Consider the following 17,476-nt stretch of genomic DNA (forward strand, 5'->3'; position numbering starts at 1 on the left):
CTGCGTAAATTGTCTAAATGCCTTAGCTGCACTATAAATACAGACACTTAGAATTACTGTTCGTTCTATGTATTGCTGCACATCACAAACAGCAATATACAAAACAATTAAAAACACAGCATTAATATTCTGGTGTTATCATACACATACGTATTGCACAATAACACAAAGCAAATTAAATATGTACTTGCTGAAGTGGTTTTTATTTTAGCCAACGAGGAGATCACGTGTGGCAACAGTGCACTTGCAAAAGTCACAAGGCAGTGACGTCAGCTCCCTAGCAACAAGCCTCTTATGTTGTTTGTGAATGGATTCTTTCAATGCAGCGAGTTTGTGCATTTGAAAGAGGAAGACACATGAAATTAATTGGAGACTGAAGTTGATGAGAAGCAGTTACCCTCCGCTGTAAGAATTTAAAGGGTGTACTGCTTTTTATACGAAAAATGAGAAAGCAGTTTGCATGAAGGATTTATACTAGCCCCTGAAACCAGATAAAACAAGGGAGTGGTTGTACAGTATTTGTTAGCCTATTTGTCTGTGGGTCTCTCTCTATATCGCGGCCCTCGATATATAGCAGATTTATATTGGACCCCGACACCCGCGATATATCGAGTGAGTGTGTGAATGAAAAAATGCCCGACTGATCGTCCGTGTACGTCGAATATACAGACGACTGGGGGCGTTGAGGCACGAGATGGAAATTGAGTGGCTTCAACACCTGAGAAGTCTGTATTCAGCGTATATGGATGCCCTAAAGGGCCGCCTTGCATTTATAATCCAGGCAAAACGGTGGATTTGGAAAAAACAAACCAAAAAAAAAATCACGTTTAAGACAAAATGTTAGTGCTTTTATTTATTTATTATCAAATATCCTTAGGCCAAATGATTTGTTTTCGTGCTAATCCATTTTTTTTTTATTCTCTGTGTTTATATTTCCCACCCCTGTCACTGTTTGGTAATTTCAAATAAAGTGCTAATGAACATTTCAGACAGTATAAATTGAGTCAAGCTGTAACACTGTCTGTGTAGTGTAATTGTTGTGATGCATAGTATTATAATATACTGTCATTGAACAGTTTTGTGCCCATTGGTGTATTACAAACAGATTAACATGACAGTTGTATTCATTGTCCATTTACAGCTTCAATATAGATAATTAGAAGCAGGTGCATCTAAAAAAACACTTTGGTCCCTGAACCTCACGTTAAGTGTTTCTTGCAGATGGTGAACTTAATGTGTTGGATGACATCCTGACTGAGGCACCCGATCAAGATGATGAGCTGTACAACCCTGAGAGTGAACATGACATTAATGAGAAAAAAGGTAGAGGCAGTGTTTCATTTTTCTCAAATGTGATGTCTTGTATTTCAGATTGTGAAAGGGCACCTTTGTATTTCACCTGATATAAGTGCTTTTGTGGTAGATACATTTTGTTCCTCAAATTAGTAGCATGTAGCACCTTGAAACCAGTACTTTTTGTTTTCATCACCAGCAGACTGAAGTAAAACTTGTTTGAATTGGGACTTCGTAAACCTCTGTTGGGATTGTGCGTGCTCTGAAGGTAGTGAGCGTCCAATGCAAACTACTTTTAGAGGTGGGTGTTTCTGAGGGTTCTCAGTTAATTTTACAGTCAAGAAAATACTGAATTCTACTAATTCAAGAACATGCCCTTGGGTATGGTTGCAGACTACAGATGGAGCCCAACGGCAGCCCACATTTGATGCTGGAATGAAATGAGATCACTTTTCAGACTGGTTTCATGGTGCAGATGGAAATGTGGCTTAGGTATATGATAAACAAACATGATACAATAACTATGAACTATATTGAATAGCTGTCTGTTCAGTAATGTAATGTATTACATTGAAACAAAGTTGTTGGCTTACACTTTTTGACTTGCAGGATCAAAAAGGAAAAATGATCGAGGTGATCATAATGACAACAAAAGGCCAAGATCTTCAGGCCATTATACAAGGCAAGCTGTCAAGAGAGCCGTGGGTTCCACAGTAAGCAGCAGCAAGAAACCCGTGAATGCTAGAGGCAGACATTCTTCAGATTACAAGAGTGAGGAATATCACTATGATAGAAATAAGGACTCTGGTGACAGAAATAACCACTCTGTAAGAGGGAGCAGCTCTAGGGTTGCTCAAAAATCTCACCATCTGAAACCTGTGAGCAGAAGAAAGGATTCAGACAGGAGGATTAAACCGTTAATGGCAGAGGTACCAGAGGTAAACATGTTTAATATAAAAAAAAAAAGCCATTTGCTAGCACGTCCTGTTACTCTGATTCCGAAAACAAGCATACCATCAACTAATGAGAATAGTATATTGTAATCACATCACTTTTTAATTTTACTTTATTTTTTCTGAACATTTTTAAGGAGAACATATCTCAAACAATTCCAGGTGATTAAATCTAACTGTACGCTTCAGTTCAGCCTTATATCTTAAGATTGCTACTATATTTTGGTCATGCGACTTTTTGGTGGATAAAGATATAGTCTTTGCGATACAGGCTTCATGAAACTGAGTCTTATGATTCTCTGTAAGTCAAGTTTGATAGTTGGTATCGTTCAAGAGAAATTAATGTATTCTAATTTTGCAAAGCTGCCTGCCTCATATCTTTGGGACTGTTTAGGACAGTGACTTCTTATTTGCAGAGTTATGTAAAGTCTTCCTGCTAAGATTGTTGGTGGCCTTGACATATGACATTATGACTGCCAAATTGAGGTCATGTGTGACACTGTTTCTGGGGTGTAGACGGTATATTTTGACTTAATGTGTTTAGTGTCTGTACACAATTTTGTCTACTGTGATTCTCAGGTAAGTTCTACATGTCTTTGTCCAGTAAAAAATAATTTTCCCACTGCCACATTGTGTAGACCTGTGATGTATAATCAGTTGTGTTTACAACTGTTGCTACTACAAACAATTGTGTACATTTTAATATAACAGAAACTGTGTCGCACCAGTGTGGAGAGCGGGAGGGCAAGCCGCTCTTCCAAAGAGGGTGCAAACTCAGACGAGTACGGGTCTGACCAGGAGACGGGAAGCTCGGCATCCTCTGAGGGAAACCACTCTGAGGATGAGGGGATGGATGAGGAGGGGGTTGAGTGTGATAAAGTTGATGGGGAAGAAGAAGAAGAAGAGGAGGAGGAGGAGGAGGATGATGAAGAGGAAGATGAAGATGAGGAGGATGGAGAGGAGGAAGAGGATGAGGAGTATGAGCAAGAGGAGGCAGATCAGCGGGAGAGGAATGAAGAGAATGACTATGACACTCGCAGTGAGGCCAGCGACTCTGAATCAGAGTCGGTGTCTTTCTCTGAGGGGGAGTCTGTTAGATCTGGATCAGGATCTGATGCTTCAGGTACTTTGTTTCATTCATGTCTATTCTCACACAAACTTTTTTCTTCCTGCAACTGATGTCTTTTACCGTGCACCTGGGAACCATTTGAAATCAGTTATATTTAAGTGTAGCCCTTCAGAAACCTGTAGGCAGGCTTTATCGCTATGGAATGCATCTTCACAAGATAGAGCTTTGCCTTTCCCCTTTTCATTTACTTTCCTGCTCCTAAAGTTAGATATCGCTGTTCAAAATTATAATTAATAAAAATAAGTTGCTTAACAGCATGTTTACAATCCTTCTGGGCTGCCTGCTCGTTAGAGCAGCCTTAAGTGTAATTGTGGGTTGACTTGTATGTTGTTAGAAGTTTTCACTATGGGTTGCTGCCTGGATGTGTCAAAGTCTAATCTGTAGAAAGGAAGATTTGCTTGAAGTAATTCAAATGAAGTACAGTATTATAGAACAGTCCTTTATCTTGAACAAATGGACAGTCTAACACAAGGGAAATGTTTTCCAATTTACTGTTCAGATAAGGAGAAAAAAGAGAAGAAGCGGGCTAGAGGGATTTCTCCAATCGTTTTTGATAGAAGTGGAAGCTCAGCTTCAGAATCTTATGCAGGTATAAACTTCTTATGATTCTGAAGAAGTTTAGGTTCCTGTTTAACATTGGATAGCAGTAGTTTATTCTATAGCATTTAATGACGAGGTCAGAAAAAACATCTGCATGTCAGATCTCCAGCAGTTAGGTTTACTGAAGAAAAGAGGACAGATTTAATTTGGTTAAGGGTTGAAACTTTGTAAGTTGCACTGCAAGATTTCAGTTGAAAACCTTCACAGATGGTAGTCTTGCTGTCCCTTGGAAATTATGATGAATATGTTTTTGCAGCAATAATCTATTGATTGACCACTATTAGGTTTTTTTATTTTTTAAGAATACTTGTATTTTGTGATATGGTAGTGTTTTACTGACACCTGTTGGCTACCTCCATATAGTGTAAATTTCATGCAACATATAAAAGTTGATTTCAATGTTTCTAACTTGAAACCGGCTTAAGATCCTCCTAAAAGTCTTTATGCACAGTTCTGTCAAGTAAACCCATTCACTGCTTAGTGTTAAAAAACCCACTTTTTTTTGGAATTGTAAAAATGCTTGTCATGCAAGGAGAAACTTTCTATCTGTCAATACATATACCTTAGCTCTGCTTTACAGTAAGCAACTAGTCACACTGCATGCTTTTGTTGCTTTCTGTGTGATTTAATATCTAGTCTTGTTACATAGGGTCAGAGAAGAAGCATGACAAACTTTCATCCTCTGTGCGAGCTGTTCGCAAAGGTAGGTTCTAGAACCACATTTTGTTTTTTCTTATCCACCATTTATACAGCAACAATGTTATAGGGCAGTGGTTTTTAATCCTGGTCCTGAGGGCCACTGCCCTGCTGGTTTTTGTTCCAACCGAGCTCTCAGTTGCTTAATTGAACTAATTTGCTTAATTTTGCAATTGTGTGGCTCATAAGAAATTGGAGATTTCAAGTTCCTTATACAATCTGTTTAAAATAATTTAAGAGCACAGATTAGACAAATCATTAGATCACTTAGGTTTCAATTAAGGAATTGAGAGCACAGTTGGAACAAAAGCCGTGAGGCTGAAGGATTGAGAACCACTGTTATAAGGGATAGCCAGCATGGATTCAGAAGAGGGAGGTCATGATTAACTAACATACATGACTTTTCGGAGGACTTTTAATGTAGTTGATGACAGGTAATTTATCTTGATTTTTAAAAAAAAAAAAACCTTTGACAAAGGTCCCACCTGAAAGACTTGCACTAAAATCAGCAGGTATACAAGGGAAGACAAGTAATTGTCTACAGAACTGGTTGAAGTAGCACAAGGATCTGCACTTGGACCCTTACCCTTCCTCATTCATATGAATGACTTGGTCAAGATAGGCATTAAGGTTGTAAATTTACAGATTATACCAAACTTAAAACGTAGTAGTGGACTCATAAATCACAGCCCAACTAATTCAGAGGGATTCAGACCTTCTCTTTTAATAAATTCATTTTATAGTTAAGAAATGTAAAATCTTGCATATTGGGTATAAAAATCCAAGTTACTTATAAAGAGAACAGAATGGAAATAGGGACTTTGAAAAGGGTCTCCAGGTTATAGTGGAGTCATCCATTATAACCAGTGTGGTGAGGCAATTAAAAAGGCAAATAGAATGTTATGCTATATTGCAAAACGTGTGAAAAGCAAGTCTAAATAGATTATACAATGTCCTAGTTAAACCCCCACCTAGAATGCAGTTTTGTTCACTTCACTGCCATCAAACTGAAGTGGAATTTTGCCACCAGTATTTAGCATTCAAACATTCAGATCTTTCTAGAGATGTTTGGAATCTGTTACTTGTTTCAAGGGATCCCTGCAAAATATAAATGTTTGCACATCATATGTAGTGGATTTGGTAATACAATGACTTTTTTGCAATCATATACTTCAGAAGTTTGGTTTTAACACAAGCAATTGAACAAAAGTATATAAAAGCATGTTTTTGTTTTAGATCCAACAAGTAAGCTGAAATATATACTTCGAGATGCAAGGTTTTTCCTTATTAAGAGTAATAACCACGAAAATGTCTCCCTGGCCAAGGCTAAGGTATGTAACTAATCACAAGTTTAACTGTTTATTTTGTACTTTATACTTAAGACTAACTTGTGGGGATGGGGGTGTTTTTCTGTTGTGAACAATTTCTGCCTTGGAGTGCATATTGCTGAGGTATTGCATCTTTTTTTTTTATTTTATTTATTTTACTTCAGGGGGTGTGGTCCACACTGCCAGTAAACGAGAAGAAGCTAAATGCTGCATTTAGATCAGCCAGAAGTGTTATCTTGGTATTCTCTGTGAGAGAAAGTGGAAAGTTTCAAGGTAGGTGGAATTTGAACCAATATGAATAGCGGCTCATTTTTTAACCCTGGTGTATGCATTTTTTTATTTTGCTTGATTTTTGTACTTTTTCTGCGCCTCAGGTTTTGCAAGGCTTTCATCGGAATCCCTCCACGGAGGGTCACCAATACATTGGGTTTTACCAGCGGGAATGAATGCAAAAATGCTTGGGGGTGTGTTCAAAATTGACTGGATTTGCAGGTACTAAAATAAAATAAACCTGTTCTTGATTATTTAACACTAACACCTCTTTAGAGTTCTGTTGCAGGGCAAATAACTATGTAAGCAAGATACAAATTATTTCTCTGGATACATTTCCATGAGTACCCGTATAGCCCTAACTGAGTTGTCTGTCTGTGGTCCATTGCTAACAATAACACTGTAGTAAACAACCTGAAATTTGGAAGAAAGTCTGATACAACCATGGTCCAAAAATTTAATTGACCATTAAAAATTAGAATTGCCATCTATTAGCGGCATCTCGTTTGTTTAAATATTTATTTTTAATTTTTATAATGAATATCAAACTTTGTTAAATCCTTTTAAACATGCCAAAACATTCTTTAATTCTTACAAATATAAATTGAACCTATATTTATCTCAATTCAGATTAATTTTGAAATAAGACAATTCCTCGCCTTATAAATTAATTTAAAGTGCAGGTCAAGTAATTTATAAACTGTCACAGAAACCCGAGATGGAATTGTTTTCCCGTAACTCACTGAAGAAGCTATCTATTATTTTTTATAATGCATGGATACCCTTGTTATGCTAATATTAAAAGATGAGGTTCAGCAGTACAGTTCGTTTTTTTAAAGTGTTTCAGTGCTGTAAAGACATTTTATGTCGTTATCCATTTCTCTGATATACGAATTTACCAGCTTTACATCTATTAACGTATTGTCATTTTGTTGATCATTAATGAACATTTCTGTACTGCGAGTGTTGTCGAGGGATTGTAAACGAGACACGTTTCAATTAATGGGGTCAAAGTTCAAGTACATTTTCCTTTAAAGGCATTATCCCTTTTTGATGTCACTACTGTGTTATGCCTTTCTTCGAATGGCTCAGCATACAAATATAGCTTTAATGCACTTTATATATATATATATATATATATATATATATATATATATATATATATATATATATATATATATATATATATATATATATATATATGGGCATATTTGTTCTGGTCAAAAAACAGTTCTTATGTATGCTTTAAATGTTTGTATTTTTTCTTTGGTAGACGTGAGCTGCCCTTCACAAAAACTGCACACCTCTCCAATCCATGGAATGAACATAAGCCAGTGAAAATTGGACGTGATGGACAGGTTTGGAATACATTTTTCATGACTATAATACAGCTGTATTCTAAATTCTTTGAGAGAATCAGTGTTTTTCTGTGATCATTTTTTTATTTATTTTTAAATCTGCCTTTTGGTGACTCTTCTAATGGTTCAAGGGGGAAAACAAAGTTACTAGGCTTTTACTTGAGAAGAAAGATCTTTTATGTCAACAGGAAAAGTGATTTTGAAATTCCAGCTTTCAAACTAGATTGTGAAATGAGTCTCTCAAAAGTGGTAAATGTTGGTCAATTTTGAGCAGACTTTTTGATCATCAAAGTTTCAGCCTTTAAGTATCAGAAAAATGGAAAAGGTAAGCCAGTACATTCTATTTTTTTATTTTATTTTTTATACTTTGCCACTCTTAACATTGTCAGTGTTACATACAAAATATAGCTCTTTAACTACCCAGCTACTTATCCTGCAATTTCCACATGGAGCGCATGCAAGTCCAAATGTGTCACTCATCTGAGAGTAGCGCGCGGGAGCTTATACAGTGTCTATAGAAAGTCTACACTCCCTTGAAATTTTTTCAGTTTTTGTTGTTTCAGTGCCTCAGTTTCATGCATTTAAATGAGGATTTTTTTCCACTTGTCTACACATCATACTCCACACTGTTAAGGGGGGAAAAGTTATTTTAAATACAAAACTGAAAGATAATAATTGGATAAGTCTCTACCCCCCTGAGTTAGTACTTGGTGGAAGCACCTTTGGCAATAATTACAGCTGTGAGTCTGTTGGGATAAGTCTCTACCAATTTTGCACACCTAGATTTGGCAGCATTTGACCATTCTTCTTTACAAAACTGTTCGAGCTCTGTCAAGTTCTTTGGGGAGTGTTGACGGACAGCAATCTTCAAATCATGCCACAAGTTTTACTGATGTATATGTGCTAGATAAAGACATTAGCATTGATGAGGGATTGAAGTGCGTCTGCTCTGAAATGTATTGCACACAAATTTTTTTAAGTGATATGCCTGCACAACTATTGTAATGTTATTATAGTGCTACCATTGTTAAAAATAAATAGTTATATACGTGTGTGTGTGTGTGTGTGTGTGTGTGTATATATATTATATACTTGTATAATGCTGCCATGGGGGAAAAAATGTTATGTTGTGATCTGTATTATAATACTACAATTGTAAACCTGTTTTGTTATGTAAGTTCTGTTGAAATACTGTATTTCAGTTTATCATAATCGCAATAGTGTTAAAGAAAAAATTGTTTTACAAACTGTCCAAATTGCTTGTTTGAGGGCTAAGAATGAAAAATCTGCAAAAAGAGCATTTTTAACATGGAAATTACCAAAATAAATGGGCAGCTGGGTGGTTAAATGAGGCATTAAAGTTGTGTGCATAAACATGTTTGAACTGGTACTATTAATTGAGTTTGGTACTCCCAAAAGTAGCTTCTATATTTATTAAGCTGGTTCTTATATTGCATCAACACTGCATTGCATCATATTGCATCAATCAAGTGTTTTACTTTTTTTTTGGACTTTTGACAGGGTACTTTTTTTATTTTATTTCACAGGAAATTGAATTGGAATGTGGAACTCAGCTTTGCCTCCTGTTTCCTCCTGATGAAAGTATTGACTTGTATCAGGTGATTCATAAAATGCGCCACAAGAGGAGGATAAATTCTCAGCCACGCTCGAGAGGACGCCCTGCCCGCCGAGAACCAGGTCGCGATGTGGGAAGGTTAGAAATGTTCTTTGGACTGCTAGTAGGCACTTGTGTTGGAGTAACATGACGGAGCTCTTGAGATTCACCATCACCGTTGTGTCATCAGTACAGAAGAGGGAGAATATGAAATCCTCAACAAAAAAAAGCTACATGGACGACTTGTGGCTTCAGTGAGGATTGCACACAATTGTTTTGGAGAGCAAAATGATGGAGATCCTCACATAACTTGTAGAAGTTAATGTTACATCTGATATTTGATTTGTTAAACTAAGTTGGTTGCAGTTTCTGCAAACCAGAGCTAACAGAAAGATCTCTCAAGCAGGTGGGGGGAGAGTGCATGTTTATTTTATTTTTTTTTCTTAATAGACGTTATTTTGCTTTTATTTATAGACCGTTGTTTTAATATCTTTCAAAAGCCTTTTCTTTCAGGTGTATCCCTGGGGATAAACCTAATCAGATTTGGACTTTTATAAAGAAGCCATAATAATTTTTCAGAAGATGATGCCTCATTTTGAGGGGAAAATAATAATAAAAAATACATATATATTTATATTAAGTTAGGTTTCAAGAGGAGCATTTTTGCGGGACTTTCTCAGTTTTGCCATCATGGTGTGTTGCCCCATGCAAAATGTTCTGTTTAACACAAAAAAAGTAGCCACAAAAAGAATGCACACATCCTTCTGCTGAGCTGCTGAAAAGTGATAGGCTGGTTTCAAAGGGGGAATCTGGTTTGTTGCGGGGTCTCCCAAGGGCCACAAAGATGGGCTGTTGCTGTGCCTGTTACAGTCTTTCCTGGTGCTTGCAGCAGTGCCTATGGACTTATTTGTTTTCAGGGATCAACTTAATTGAGCACTGCTGTATATGAACTCTGTTTGCAACACTTGGGAATTTAAAAGGGTTTTTTAAAGTATTCCTTTAAAAAAAAAAAAAAAAAAAAAGAAAGAGGAGAAACCTTATGAATGAACTGAAATACCCATGCTCCTTAATGCATTTCCCCCATGCCAGCATAGAAGGAAAAGTAATGTTTATACTGCTCACTTCTGAAAAGGACTGTGGATATTTGTGTTGTGATGGTGCTAAAGCCATTGGTAATGTTTCCTATTGTGGAAACACATCCTGCGGTAGGTAGAAAAGCCCAAGGAGTGTTTCCATTTTCTTTTCCCTAAAGGACTTTTGTATTCACATTAGGTAGGAGGAAACCTGGCAGTACCCCATTCTTTTAAAGGCTTAAATGGACTGAGAACCCAGCTGAAGTTATGAGCCAAGGGGGTACACAGTGCTGTGTAAAAAAAAAAAAAAAAAAAAAAAAAAATATATATATTTATAAATGGAGTTTCCCTTTTGTTTTTTTTGTTTGCAATGGACTGCAAAATGTCACTGCTACCAACCCAGCTCTGCCTGCCAGGCCCTCCTTTTATGTTTGTGGCTTAGACCATAAATCATTAGTTGGACTGCTTTTTATGAACTTTTCTGTCATTATTAATGCCATCATTAAGTCACAAAACTACAAGAAATCGGTATGTTGCTACTTCAACCAGCTTCCTTTTTTGAATTTGCTGTAGATACAGTTTTTCATTAGTGCAATCTGCAATATTTTCAAAAAAAAAATGGAACATTTTCTAAGCTGTATTATGGTAATAAATGTGATAACAAATTAGATACATGTATGCAAAAACTAATGTACCCAGTAATATTTGAGTCTGGAAGTTTAACTAGAAAGGGATAGGTACTTCAAGTAACAATAGTTTAAACTGATTAGATTGTATGCACAAAAACTACAGTTTAGATAGTCAGTTAAGGGTACAACGCATATGAAAAAGCACTTGCAGTATAACATGTTTAGGTAAAACAAAATGACAGCATGTAGGTTTATGTGTTTTTTTTTAAGCCTTCCTCCAATATTACAGTGCTAATATTGGTTTTCCCCAATGACAGAGATACTGGTTTCACTTCTAAAACAGCAACAGAAAGCAAGTTTATTAAAGGTTCCTCTACCCTCATCCAGTCTTGTATCACACACATTCAGCCTGGTTTAGTCCTATATTTTAAGACTACTGTTTCTGCTAAATAACGTCTGGTTTGTGAATTAACCATTCAAGTACTTGGAATTGCTATGTACCTGCCTATAAGCATGCATCGTAACTTCTCTAGGGAGTGGAGTCCACATATATTGTTTTTTCAAAAAGCCTTGTTTAACAGACCCTAAGGAGTTCATACCGTTGTGGTTATATATGTTTGATAGCGGCTTTAGTTAAGAATACACTTTGAAACAATAATATCATTTGACTTGCATTTTGTTGCTGCCAAGTGGTGAAACCATTACCAAAACAATTTGACGTTTTTGACATTTAGTAAAAAAGAAACGTACAAGCTGTCATGTTTAGACTTGCATTTCAAATTAGACATTTACTTATGTATATACACTGCAGACTCTTGACTTTGCAGATTGTCCTATCTTAGTTAATTTAACATTGGTTGTGTTTTAGAAAGGAGATTCACATGCCTAATTGGGATATAATTGTATATTTGCTGTATTGTAATATGCACAATATTGTTCTTAATTATTTACCTAATTCATGTAGGCGTCGACCAGAGGAATTTGACATGCAAAGCAGAAAAAGACCAAGGATTGACTATCCACCTGAATTTCCTCAGAGACCAGGTCATTATCTCGTACTCATCACATTGAGGGAGATGTTTTTAAAGGAGTAAACCCCCTGTTTTTGGTATTGTTAATTTAGAAATGTGTGGACTGTTTAGTATTTTACTACCTATATGCATTGTTCACATAACTATTGGGTAGGTCGAGCATTGTTCTTTGTGAAAATATGTATGTGCATAGATAACAGACCCTTAAAACCTTACCAATAAAGCCAAAGATTACAGGAAACATTTTAGTACATTGGTTCCAGAAACCTTGATGATCAGTACTTTTAGGAGAACCTAAGGTAACATTAGTTAGTCCAAGATTACTGTTAACCAAGACATTCAGTGAAACCCCCCTTTTAATCTCTAAATCTGTTATTTCTTTGTTTATCTGGAAAAAACTTTAAACTAAAATGAGACCAGTTCAGACAGCTGCTAAGCAATGGCACTTGAACTGAGGTGTATTTTTTGTTTTTATTCATTGGTGTTAGACTACAACTGTAAATCCTGTACCATCCACAAAACAAATACTTAAATCATAGAATTAAGTAGACACAAGGCTTGACTATTTCCTTTATCTGTAAATGTATGTCTATGCTTGGATATTTGTTACCAATTGTTTGTGAAGGTTAAGTGAGAGCAAAAGGTATATGGAAGCATTTACTGCGCATGGTGCAGGTGCTTGTTCCTAAAGGCTGGTTCACACTGGGCATAAGATTCATACGAACACATCTTGCGTTCAAATTGTAGACACTGCGGACAAGTTGGTAGATTTCAACTTTTCAGCATCAAGTTGGTGACGTCTCTCACGTTCAACCAATCACACGCCTTTCTCTTTAGAATTTTATAAGTAAAATAGAATTTACCGTTTTATTATTTGAAATAAATTATAGTGGAAAATGTCTAAATAACTAATAATTAAGCATGTACAGTACCACAAATAGTCAGAATGAAAACTAAACTCGGGAATTTGAAACCATGTTTGTGTGTCTCAGCAGCCTACGTACAGTGTTTACTGAAAGCGAGATAGTTGAATTGAGCAGGTCAGCTCAACAAAGTTTGAGCGAATGTCAGTGAATTTTCCATGAAACTGAATGGTGGCATTTGCTGTCAATCACACAATTATTTTTTTTTTTTTTTTTTGGATCGGTTGTTTATAAAAAGAGGCGCTGCTGTTATACAGCGTATGTTAAATGCAGCTGTCTGCACTACTCCAGTGTTGTCTTTTTTTTTTTAAACCAATCAGAATGAACTAACACAGGGAGAAGATCGCTCCGTGTGAATGACAGCCTGCTTCGGTTCGTAGCGTCCATCTGAATTGTATGCCCAGTGTGAATCAGCCTTTACTTGTTTTAAATGTGTGTGACGGAGATTGGATGTACTGTATACTGAAAGAAATATTTATACCTTCACCATGCTAATGTGCTCTCGCCCACCCCCAGAAGACCAATTACTATCAAACCTGTAATTAAGACATTTATTATAATGAGCACTTTGATTCCCAACTAATGTGTTCCTGTTGGCAGTTGTCGGTGAGCAATCCCTTGCTATCCATGCCAATGTACATTGTAGATGGCATTGTATATAAACACACAATTGCCTTGGTTGATGTATTAACAGGTTTAACAGTACACTAGTGAATGTTTAATATTGATTTACAACAATCATGAAATTGACGAGCTCCGGTTAATTCAGTTAGTCTCAAATACAAGTGCTGCTGTTTAGTTTGGCTTGATTTGTATTTTTTTTTAATTTTATGTTGGCTAGTACTACTGAAGTAAATTGAGAATATGATCTGCTTTGAATTTATTAATCAATGTATTGGTGTTTAAACAGGTTTCATGAAAGACCCTCGAAATCAACATATAGACAGGTAGGTTTCTGATAATTCATATCTAGATATGTTTGTTTTATGCTTTGTTTCCCTATATCAAATGAATAGGTCCCATTTTAACAAGTAACTTCATTTCCAACAGACGTTTTACAGGAGTGCGACGGGATGTGTTTCTAAATGGGGTAAGTTTCCTGATTTTTGTAAAAAACAAGTACAGTTGTTCATATGAACAGTTCAGATTATTTTTTTTTTTTTTACTTAACCCTTTAGTGCCTGTTGTAGAAAATTGTGTGTGTGTTTTTGTGTTTTTTTTTCACCAATGTAACACAATTGACACCTGTTGCACGCACAGGCGCTCCCTAGCTGGCCTCGTCAAACCTCCCAAGAGCAGCACAAGGTGAGTTTGCTTGGGAGTGAGCAGGTTTTTGGCCCATGTTACCTTAAAATAAAATATATCCACCTTTCCATGTTTTTGAAACCGTTCATTTAAACATATAAAATAATGTAAAATATGTATTTTCAAATGACAATTCAGCAGAATTACTTGTGCTTTCCAAAGTCTGTTTTGCAGACTGGGGAAAATAATTTGGGCATTAAAGGGTTAAGATGAAAGGGTTGTAGTTTAGACAGTAGTGTCCATTGTGGTGTTAGCGTTGAGTTTCTTCATTTTAAGTATATCCATATAAAGAGGAACTCCCTTTTAAAATGCTTTTGTATATAAAATAATAATAATTTGTCTCGTTTTAATTTCGTTTGTATTTGTTTGGAAAATGTTTAGTTTCAAAAATGTATATGTTGATCCTTTTACTTTTTCACTATTCTGTAATTTCTGGTGTGAGGTTTTTATGCAAAAACAAGCCTAGTTCTATGCATTGGACGAAGCCACAGTGACATTTCTGTTTGTCTCCACAAACTTTATTCACAATATAGAAATAACAAAAGAGCAGTAAAAAGTTAAAATGAATGATCCACCACTGTATTATTTTTCACTTGGCTTACAAAGGTTAGCAGGAATAAAATAAAACAAATAATTTATAACGGAGTTCACGTTTCAAATCTGAAACTAATCAAATGCCATCTAGTTTAGCCCTATCGTAGATGGAACTTAATTGTTCAGATGTTGGCTGCGCTATTTTCTTTTGTAGTGTTATTATCTGTGTAGCATGTGGAAATTCCTGAACATTTTTTAATGTTTTTATTATTAAATTGAAGCTGTCTGTATTTCTCAGTTTCCAGAAGTTGTCATTTCAAGAATAAAGTAAAAACATTTGAAAAATGCATGCTGTCAATGCACAGTGATATCATCTGATTGCTTTAATCAGCATCTTCGCTTAAAACAAAACAATGTTTTCTGTTTTCAGTCTTACAATGATTATATGAGGGAATTTCATCACAGCATCGGGCCACCCCCTCCCTGGCAGGCAATGGCAAGTATTTAATTTTTTTTGCTTTTGTTTATTATTTGCAGTGCTTTTAATCACTGGTCCTTCCTCATGGGTACGCACGCTAGCTGCCAACAATTCTAACTAGTAAACTATTGTTTACTACTTGTATTTATAACAACAGTGAACAGGTATTGTTTACTTGTTGCATTTACTTCAGAAAATGAATACAAACTAAGAATAATGTAGTATTCTATTGTGTGCTTGTCAACAGTCACAAAAAAAATAACACTTTGTACTGGTAAAAACACTTCTGCATAAAAAATGTGTTTTTTTTTATAGCTGTTTGCTTTCAAACGTTGTGTATTGTAACTTCGACCTATACTGTACAGTGGAGAAATTAGCTTACGCAATGTCAACTACAACAACGTTCGTTAAATTCTTATTTTAAGCATACACTGCTTAAAAAGGCAGCCCAACTTAAATTGTTCACTTAATCAAAAACAAAAAGATGTCATGAAAATATCTGGTTACAAAATTGTCAAACTTGAATTTGTTACTAAACCAGACAGCACAGTAATCAATTACAGCTTCAAAATGTGCCTAATAAGCCTGCAACCAATGCAGATTAAGATAAACAAACAGCAAGATAAACACGATTACAAAAGGTAATTCCCACTTAACGTTTAGAGAACTCCTTGGAAGTTTGGGAGATGCTGCATTTGAACAATAATTTCCTGGTTAATACTATCTTCTTAATAATAATAAAAATAATAACTTCAACTGTCAATGTTATTTAGAAGTCAACCTTTTTTTTTTTTTTTTTTTTTTAAAGCGTCAGAGTAATATTCTACTCACAGTTCATTGTTGGATTTAATGTAGCATCAAGTCTGTTCTGCTCACAACTCTATACTATTGTCTTCAGATATTTAAAAAAAAAAAAAAAAAAAAAAAAATCAAGCACCGCTATTTTGAGACGTATTTACTGCATTTTGGTCAAACATTACAGAGCACTGGAAAAATTAGTGTCTCGGTGTTTGTGTGTTGTTACAGTAAGTGCGCCTGACCAAACAAAATTTTGTGCTGGAAGAAATTTAAGCATGAATATTGGTGTACATTATCTGCTAAAATAACAAAAACTGCTGATAACCGATTGTGTTTTTTTCTCTTATCGGTGCAATGCCGACGGGCTACTAATTATCAGTGCACCTCCAATTCTAACCCCCCAAAAACAAAACTGAATTTATCTTGCTATTCAGTTAAATGCAGTCAAACTTTATATCTTTCACAATATGTTATACACCCATGAGAAACCAGCCGACTGGTTTCTTTTCTCAAATGTTTGAGTAGAAGTTCATTCTTTGTTGACAGGCTGTGGTTAGAGACAAACAATCTCTTTCCTGATTCTGATCATAATTTTTAAAAATAGTTATGATCAGAATCTTAAAAGCAAGCCTTTTCATGTAATCTATTATATCTGATTAACAAAACTGGTGGCAAGTCTCCAGTGGTCCATGTAGTTTACTGTGGCTGACAGGTTATCAAAATGACCTGGTTCCTGATGGATTTCAGTTAAGGACATGGAAGAGATAAGTAGAGCTAATAATGTCGTAGTACAATTAAGGTATCATAGTAATCAAATAAGATGGTCAAATAATTGTTACCCTTAGAATGGCTTATTTTATATTTACAACTCTATGCATAATTATGAACTGTAACCAGAAATTACAAATTATTCCTTATTGCATGGCTCATTTTGTAGGAGGCAAGTTTAGAAAGAAAGCAAGTGGCAGCTGTTAAGTGACCCTACCTGCACACAACGTGATATCCGTCTAACAGCTGTCTATGCATTTCATAGCCTCCCTATCCTGGAATGGAGCAGCCACCACATCATCCTTATTACCAGCATCATCCTCCACCACCTCAAGCTCACCCACCATACTCCGGACATCACCCAGTGCCACATGACACCAGATACAGAGACAAACGTGTGGTAGGTATTCTTGCATGTTTATCTCCTGTGATTTTTTGAAAAGCCATGTGTTTTTGCAAGCTAAAACTTTTTTTTTTTTTAAATGAAGAAGTAAAACCATAGTTCTCATCCTTATGCTTCACCTGGCTAGTTTTGCCTTTTTATGAGCTTGAATGCTTTAGATTCTGTTTAAAACCCAGTTGGTCTAACATTACATTCGGAGATAAATCCATGTCATACATTTTAAACATTTTACAGTGCGGTAACAGCCTGCAGATGAACCTGTTAAAACCACAAACTTTAATTGCACCACTTC

General features: G+C 35.8%; 1 protein-coding gene across 6 annotated transcripts in view; it reads left to right on the forward strand.

The window, feature by feature from the left end:
- Positions 1-17,476, forward strand: part of LOC121314765 (YTH domain-containing protein 1-like) — a 48,510-nt gene that overhangs the window by 1,627 nt on the left and 29,407 nt on the right. For 2 of the 6 annotated variants that reach the window (XR_005950154.1, XM_041248416.1), the window contains exons 2-17: positions 1,222-1,323; positions 1,903-2,231; positions 2,958-3,369; positions 3,875-3,964; positions 4,625-4,678; positions 5,908-6,002; positions 6,164-6,272; positions 6,374-6,491; positions 7,543-7,627; positions 9,175-9,341; positions 11,909-11,988; positions 13,809-13,845; positions 13,949-13,988; positions 14,159-14,203; positions 15,168-15,233; positions 17,047-17,181. Coding sequence is in view for 5 of the 6 variants with exons in the window: in XM_041248416.1 (XP_041104350.1) it covers positions 1,222-1,323; positions 1,903-2,231; positions 2,958-3,369; positions 3,875-3,964; positions 4,625-4,678; positions 5,908-6,002; positions 6,164-6,272; positions 6,374-6,491; positions 7,543-7,627; positions 9,175-9,341; positions 11,909-11,988; positions 13,809-13,845; positions 13,949-13,988; positions 14,159-14,203; positions 15,168-15,233; positions 17,047-17,181 (1,964 nt within the window). In the remaining variant the exon portion in view is untranslated. Of the gene's footprint in view, positions 1-1,221; positions 1,324-1,509; positions 1,595-1,902; positions 2,232-2,957; positions 3,370-3,874; positions 3,965-4,624; positions 4,679-5,907; positions 6,003-6,163; positions 6,273-6,373; positions 6,492-7,542; positions 7,628-9,174; positions 9,342-11,908; positions 11,989-13,808; positions 13,846-13,948; positions 13,989-14,158; positions 14,204-15,167; positions 15,234-17,046; positions 17,182-17,476 lie in introns of those variants that run through there. The other 4 variants (XM_041248445.1, XM_041248426.1, XM_041248436.1 and 1 more) reach the window with 4 other exon arrangements.

The sequence above is a fragment of the Polyodon spathula genome, chromosome 1, assembly GCF_017654505.1.
Source record: "Polyodon spathula isolate WHYD16114869_AA chromosome 1, ASM1765450v1, whole genome shotgun sequence".
NCBI lineage: Eukaryota > Metazoa > Chordata > Actinopteri > Acipenseriformes > Polyodontidae > Polyodon > Polyodon spathula.